Here is a 7950-nt window from a genome sequence, read left to right on the forward strand (position 1 = left end):
GATTCACAAAGGAAGCCCCGACATGCTGCCTTGGCAGGGGAAGTGTGTTCTGTAGTGTCCTGATTGCCTGCCAGTCCAGGGAAAATGTTCTTCCTTATCTCTAACCTAAATTCCTCCTGCTACAATGTAATCTACTTCCTTCCTCTAAATCTGTCCTCATTGGAGTAACAGAGAAGAGCTTATTTCTTGCCATCTCCAGCAGCGCAAAAGGGCTGCCTGTGGGTTTAAATCCATGACCAGGTTTGCCCTGGGATTGGGTTAAGCCCGTTTTTAGGAGCTTCAACCTACCCCATTTTAGTGTGCTTTTGTAATTCAGGGAGGAAAAAGTTCCTGGAGCATGCAAAAGCTTCCTTTAGTGTTCTTAGTCCAAGCAAAGTTTCACCAAGCTGAGTTTGCCACTAGTTCTACGGGAGATGCTGGTGAGGTGGAATTTGGGGCTGTCTTCCTCTGGCCAGCAGTAGATTCAGCATAGCTGCCTCCTGTCTAGATCAGAAGAGCCTTTTTAGGGACAGAAAGCACCATCACATCCTTTCATTCACCCACCCGTCAATCATCCATTTATCCATTATCCATCCATTCAGGGAGATTTAGTTGAAGGGCTACTAAGTACTAAGTCCATGCATTAGACAGAGGGAGACAATGGCGAACGGAAAGTGAGGGGGTGGAGGGGATCAGAGAAGGCTTCTCAAGGTGAGGTTGAAAAGATGAGAGTCAATGTAACAAAAGGGAGAGCTTCCCAGATGGAACAGAGGCCCCACTGTGGGCGGGGAACTGGAGGGGCTGGTTGATCAGTGGCTGCAGAGGTCATCAGGGGTCAGGTCACTTAGGGCCTTGACGGTGGCATTAAAGATGATCATTTTCCCGAGAGCTTGTAGTCTAGCTATCTTGCCCTTCCCTTCCACCAGCCTGTAGGAGGTTGTCTGGTGGAGTGGAAAGAACACGAGCTTTGGAGTCGGACTCAGGTTCAAACCTGGATTCCACAACTTACTAATTTTGTGATCTTAGCAAGTTACTTAGCCTCTGTGGACTCCGCTTGCTTCCCATGGTGGGAGGGGACGGGGATGGGAAAAGCGAGTCCTAAACCCAGACATCTGAGTGTCTCCCTCTGCCACCTCCTGGCCTCTCCCCAGTTGTCCAAACCAGAGAAGGTGTCAATCCCTGAGCGCTACGTGGAGCTAGATCCCGAAGAGCCACCTAGCCTTGAGGAGCTGCAAGCGCGTTACCGCAAAGCCGAGAAGATCCGCAACATCCTCGCCCGGTCAAGGTCAGTCCTCGCTTACTCAAGTGTTGGCAGGTCACCCTGACCCCAGGTGGTGTCTCTACCATGTGGGCCCTGGGCCAGGCTGGCTGGGATGCATGTTTTGCCAAGTCTTCGTCTCAGGTAAGCCCTACTCATTGGAGGGGGCAGGCTGGTACATTGCCAGCAGATCAGCAAGGAAGCTGCCTAGGTCATCTGGAAAGGCCTACAACATTTGTAGAGGCTTCTTGTCCTGGGCGTTCACCTCCAATTCTGTGTCCCAGGTGACCCTAGCAAGTGAGGAGAGTGGAGCCAAGCATGGCGTGAAGCGGAGCTAGTTGGAGATCAGCTCCAGTGATGGTCCTCCCAGCATTTGGGCCTGTGCACCCTCATGCAGACGAGCAGATCAGAGCCAAGGGTGCCAGCCTTGTCCCTAGGGCACCAGAGGCATTGCCCACTCCCCTGGATGCTGGCCTGGGGCCCTCTGAAGTGACTTGACTATCCCCTCAGCCTCAATAGCTTCAGAAACTTAATCTTGTTTGTATGCCTCCATTTCAGAGCTGGCTTAGCCATTTCATGTCTGAATTTAATAAGAGCCTCCAGCTAGATCTGTGAACTTAAGGTCTGTGGCCTTCCCAAAAGAGGAACAAAGCTGTGATCGTTTGGGTGTTTCGGGGAAAGCATGTACCTTTGTCTAGGGAGAAAGTACCCACAGTTTTTGTCTGAACCCCCTGAAAATGTTGAGAACCTCTAGGCCAAGGAGACCCTCCACTCCTGAGGCTGCTGCCCAGGGCAGGAGGGCCCATGGTCTGCTTCCGACCTTCCTGCAGCATGTGCAACCTGCAGCCGACCTCAGGCCAGGACCGGAACAGTGTGGCTGACCTGGACTTGCAGCTGCAGGAGCAGGAGCGCATCATCAACATCTCCTATGCCCTGGCCTCTGAGGCCTCCCAGCGTAGCAAGCAGGTGGCAGGTAAGGCCATGGCCCAGCCCCCAAGGCCTGGATCCTGCCCACTGCACCTGTGGACTTGGGCCCAGCATGGCCTGTTCCAGAGCCAGTGGAAAATCAAGTGTCAAGGATGGTAGTTGAGGGTCAGTGGTGTGTTCCCCTGACCACTGGGCATCCTGTCCATGAGCACAGCAGGACTTGGAAGGGAAGGTGGGGCAGGCCACACAGTGGGGGAGACCAAGGGGGCCTGGAAGCTCAGAAGTATCAGGGGAAGGCGGTCCCAGGAGGAGCAGTGCTGCTACCCCACTTCCTCGGAGACTATGAGCTAAGAGCAGGCTTTTCAAGGTTCTGATCCAAGGGGCTAAGGTTTCTGACCTCATGAAGAAGGGGGCAGGAAAGTGGTTGATGCTTGAATTTCTTGCTGGAGCAAGGCAGAAGGGGGCCCCTCCAGACCTCCCTGGTCCGCTGCCTTGGTCTCTAAACTAAAGCCAGTGTTCACCTTGTCAGAGTGTATTGTGCCAGAAAGTATGGGACAAAAAACATAACACCATGGGATGAGAACATGTGTGTGTGTGTGTGTGTCTCAGCCTGTGTCTGTGTACGTATGTCTGTGTGTATGTGTGTCTCTGTGTATAAAAGGGCTGCTCTTTCTCTCAGTGAGGAAGGAGACTGCAGGCTCCTCCTTCCACTCACAACTCACCTGCCTGTGTGTGCCTTGTGCCTTCACAGTTCACCCAGTACCATTTCTCCCCCAGTGCAGAGGCCACTGTGTGTCTGGGTGGTGCTCCTGGCCAGGTGTGCTCCTTCTGGGGAGGGGGCAGCCATAGAGCCTGAAGTGGTGTCATGGCCCCTACCAATTCTCCAACCCTGGCCAAAGGGTCTAGAAGTAGCCAAGGATGTGGCTGGCAGAGCCCTCAGAGGCCTGGGCCTGGGGGGTCTGGTCTGGGGATCAGAGAGCTTTGCTGTGGCCCCAGAAGGCCATGAGAGTGACTGACAATAAGGGGAGGGGCCATAGTCATAGTCAAAACCTGTTCTCTGTCCCCCACAGCCTGTTCCTGCACAGTCCTTGAAATTTCTGCTGTCCTCAGTCCCTTCGAGCACATGCTGAGTGGGCTGAGAGTTGGCCAGTGTGGTGTTCTGGGACTAGGGATGCAGGAGATGACTCATCCAGACCTCTCCTCCTAATGACCCTGGGGCTCATCTTAGCAGCTTTTGAGCTCCTTCTGGGGAGGGTTCGAGCAGGGGCGGCTCCCCCACCATACCGTGCCCTCCTCTCGCCTTGCTTGCTCTAACCCTGGGGAGTCTGCCATCCTCAGCCTCCTTACTGCCAGCAGATGAGCACCCCCAGCCCTAATATGCTGTGACCAGTTCCCAGGGCCTTTCTCCCTTCCTAGTCAGAGATGATTTTTGCTGCAGCCTTTCCTCACTCTCGATCCCTCTCTCCATCTCAGAAGCATATCCAGGAACTGCAGGTTGACCCATCTGGTTCCCCACCAGGCCCCATGGATCTGTCCCTCACCCTCAAGCCCAGGCCTTTCATGGTGGGCAGCAGGGCCCATGCCACCGCAGCCTGCCAAATGGGGCATCTGGTGCTGCAGGAGCTGACGAGGAGTCTAACACACCGCTTAATTCCTGTTGCCCCATCTAGCGCAGCAGCTGGCCCTCCTCCCGCCTAAAGGCCCCCTGTCTCCCAGGACGGTGCCACCTTACCCCCCTTTAACCAACGGACTCCACTACACCTTTGTCTAACACCTTCCAAGTAAGAGCCCCTGCCTGGTGTGCCCCTGCCTGCTCCCTGTGCCTCCCTAGCGCTGAGCTCCTCACCTCCCTGCTGTGCTGAAATGATTGCAGTGCCACCTGCTGATGCCTCCTTCCACTGGCAAAGCGGCCGCTGTGGGGACTGTCCTGACTGGTAGGCAGGTGGGAAAGTGATGCTTTTTAGGAACTGAGTCCTCAGTGGCTGTAATACAATAGGGACTGAGCGATACACCCTGCTGCCTCCCTGAAATCTCTAGAACCAGAACTATGCCCCCAACCCTTGCTCTCCTCAGTAGGGCAGCCTGATGCCCAAGAACCAGTGCAGCCCACACTGCCAGCCTCAGGGGACTGGAAGAGTTAGATCTTGGCCTTTCAGGGTTTTGGCCAAAGAAATGGAAGAACTGTAAGATTGGGAAAAGTCCAGTTCTACAGATGAGGAAACTGAGGCCCAGTGAGGGGCTGGGGCTCATTCCAGGTCACAAAGAATTGGTGTCAGTGCAGAGGCTGGGACTGCCCTTTTGGTCACTGGGCACTTTAAGAGGGAGAGAAAGGGAAGCCCAGGGCAACGTGAAATTGGTCGTCAGCCAGGCAGAAAGCTCTGGCACCACCCCTACCAACCCCTCCCCATGTGGGCATCTAGTGATGAGAGGCAGTGCGGGATGAGGAGGGAGCCCTGCAACAGGAGGCCGGCATCTGGTCCAGTCTCAAGTGAGTTCTTGGCCTGAGCCTGTTGCTTCGGAGCCCATTGGTTCACCTGGACAGGGGAAGGTCAGACTGGTGGTCTGGGCAGTCGTTTCCCTGACATCGCATCCCACTATCATTTTGCAGGGCTTTCCCCTCTCCTTCCTTTACATATACTGTGGTTAACATTGTTGAGTGCCTGCTGTGTGCCAGGCATTGTGCTAAGCATCTCTTTTGATCCACACAACAACCCTATGAAGATGTTTCCCTCCATTTTACACATGAGAAAACAAAAGCTCAGAGACCTTGAGGGATTGCGCAAGGAATCACAGCTTGTAAGTGCTGGGGTTTGAACCCCTTTGATATGAGTTCAGAGCCTTTGTTCCCCATCACCACTCATGGATTCATCTGGGCCGCCCTGAGCAGCTCTAAGTGTTTGGAGAAAGAAGTGAAAAGAGGGAGAGAGTGTTTGTGCTGCAGGAAACAAAGCATGATTTTTTGTCAGGTGTCCATCCTGGGTGCTCCCCTTGCCTCACAGCAGAGCCAGCCAGTCCCTGCCAGCCTGAGCATGGAAGGACGAGGCCAGCCTCCTTGGGCCAGGTTCTAGGAGGTGTGGAGGAGATGATTGAGGAGCCATAGGGAAGTGCTCTAGCCAGGTCCATTGTGAAGGCCACGGTTGGGGGTGTGGCTTTCTCCTACAGATCTGAGCACAGTAGCAGCGCTCAGGCACAGAGAGGCAGGAGAGAGACTCTGTTCCTACTGGGTTTTGGTGCCCCCATGGCTGTGAGATCGGCCTTTTATACCCTTTTTGGAGTACTGCATTTCTTCTGACCCTCACAGCATCCTTGTTAAGAAGTGGGTATGACCACCATGTTTTTTAGGTTCGAAAAACAAGGCCCACAGAGGTCAAGAGCGCTACCCACATTCAATGAAGGGCAGGGCCAGACTGCACCCTTATTAGAGTCTTTGCCCTATCAGGATGGGGACGTAATTTAGGGGCCAGCATGTGTCTAGCAGTGGAGTAGGGGTGCAGGGAGGGCGGAGTGAGAGCCCCATGTGTCCTAGAAGCTGAGGGTCCCACAGCGGCGGCCGCATTGCCGGAGCCCCCTGCTCTGCTGCTCTGCCTGTCCGCCTATCTGCCATTCTGTCATGTGTGTGCAGACATGCCTGTTCCCTGGATGTGAGCAGGGCTCCTGCCAGCTTCTCACTGTCGCCTGTGCTTTTTGCCAGCCCAGGCAGTGACTGACCCGTGACTCAGCACACGAAGGAGAAGCCTGGAGCCAGGGGCCCAGTGGAACCAGCTTCCTCCAAGGAGATGACCTTTCTGCCCCCAAGGAAACCACTTCCAGCTGAGCAGGGAATCTGGCTGGAGGAAGGAGCAGCTTACTGACTACAGGTGTTCACCACAGACCAGGTCCTAATATGCACCCACTAGTTTAGCTCAGACTCCTCTCTACATATGAATGGCAAAGGCACTTTTGATACACACTGTAAAATACACTGTATTTTAGAATCGGAATCTATTTTCTAATGTTCACCTCAAGGGCTGAGTGGCAGGAAGGGTGAGGATGCAGGACTTTGCAGCTGCACATACAGATTCGGGTACTTTGGGTGACAGGTGTTGGGGGGTGGGAAGGGCGGGGCAAGCAGAGGCTAGTCCAGCTTCCAATGACCTTAGGAGAAAGTGAGATTTGAAGAGGTGTTCCCAGTAGACTCCAGCAAGAGGCTGGTTGGTGTGCTGTCTGGGAGTAGAGGGAAACTTGGCTGCAGAGATCAGCTGTCCCTGACCTGATGACCCGCTCTATGTGAAACTCCACCAGGATCGCACATGGAGCCCAAGTCTGTGCCTTGCCCCTTGGGTTTGGCTTAGGGGCAACAGTGTGTTCAAGAGTACTGGGGCCCACAGGCTTCCCTCAGCAAAGGGCTCTTGTCAGAAAGAAAAAAGCAGTTTGCTTTCTCTCTCTTTTTTTTTTTTTTTTTGAGACAAGAGTTTCACTCTTGTTGCCCAGGCTGGAGTGCAGTGCGCTGTCTCAGTTCATCGCAACCTCTGCCTCCCGGGTTCAAGTGATTCTCCTGCCTCAGCCTCCCGAGTAGCTGGGCTTACAGGCATATGCCACCACGCCCAGCTAATTTTGTATTTTTAGTAGAGACAAGGTTTCTCCATGTTGGTCAGGCTGGTCTTGAACTCCCGACCTCAGGTTATCCACCCGCCTCAGCCTCCCAAAGTGTTGGGATTACAGGTGTGAGCCACCACGCCTGGCCTGCTTTCATTTTTAACAGTACACATTGAAGTACAGAAAATGTGAGAGGAAGCAACTTTCATTGTATTATAGCAATAAACTCCATACTGGGTGACATCTACCTAGAAATCCCTTCCCTCCAACCAGGCCATGATGGGAACCTTTGCGGCCTGCCCTTGGAGAATCCCGGGTTGGCTTCCCTGGGACTCAGGTCTGGTGGCAGGAGGGCAGCAGTGTGCCCCCACCATCCCTCATGGCCATAATGGCAGGACTTTGATTTGACTTCCAGCCCCACATGAGGAGGGGGGCTACCAAGCCAGGTGCAGTGTTTGTGGCCCTTTATTTAAGTTGTGTTCTTATATTATTCTGCATATAAAAAATGACGTTTAAATGGAAATACAACAACAACAAAAACCTCCATTGGGTGGAGCCACACTTTAAATGAAAATTTCTCTTTGACTATGCTCAGAAAAAAAATAGAATTTTGAATATATTTAGCAGTTGTCGTCTATTTTTAACTAACTCCATATGCTGCCAGTATCGACTTCATGACATTTGCCAAAATAAAATTTTATTTTTGCCTTTGTAAGATTTTCTTGGAGAAAATGAAATGAATATTTTGCAAGAAAAAGTTAATTTAAAAATGTAATGGTTTGCAAAAAAAAATGTGATGTACAGATTAAAATATTAACCTGATACGTTTCCTGTTTCTCGCTGGCTATAGTCTCTGGTGAGTGGCCTGTGTACATTTGTTTCCATTTCTTTGGAAAATTCCCACTGTCAGCTCTCGGTCCTGCTTCTATTTACCTATGAAAAGTTTCTTCTGGTGACGGTTCCTTGACATTTGATTGACTGTAGAGGCCTGGAGTGAGGAGGCCTGTGCTTCTGGGCCCCTGGCTAGGCTTCCACAGCTGCTCAAGGCAACCCCCTACCCCATCCCAGTCAAGGAGCCACTGGGCTGTGGACTCCCTCGTGGGGCCGGTTTTGTCAGACAGACTGCAGTCCAATTCAAGACAGCACAGGGAACGCTGCGGGCCCCCTTCCAACCCACATGCTTCTGGCTCGCTCCTGGGAGGCAGCTTAGT

General features: G+C 52.9%; 1 protein-coding gene across 1 annotated transcript in view; it reads left to right on the forward strand.

Moving 5' to 3' along the window:
• Positions 1-7561, forward strand: part of PLEKHA7 (pleckstrin homology domain containing A7) — a 233189-nt gene extending 225628 nt beyond the window's left edge. The window contains exons 25-27 of the mRNA XM_025356218.1: positions 1131-1264; positions 2068-2210; positions 5856-7561. Coding sequence (XP_025212003.1) covers positions 1131-1264; positions 2068-2210; positions 5856-5878 — 300 coding nt within the window. The 3' untranslated portion in view covers positions 5879-7561. The remainder of the gene's footprint in view (positions 1-1130; positions 1265-2067; positions 2211-5855) is intronic.
• Positions 7562-7950: the final 389 nt, after the last annotated feature.

Source organism: Theropithecus gelada, chromosome 14 (genome assembly GCF_003255815.1).
Source record: "Theropithecus gelada isolate Dixy chromosome 14, Tgel_1.0, whole genome shotgun sequence".
In the NCBI taxonomy this organism is placed as follows: Eukaryota; Metazoa; Chordata; class Mammalia; order Primates; family Cercopithecidae; genus Theropithecus; species Theropithecus gelada.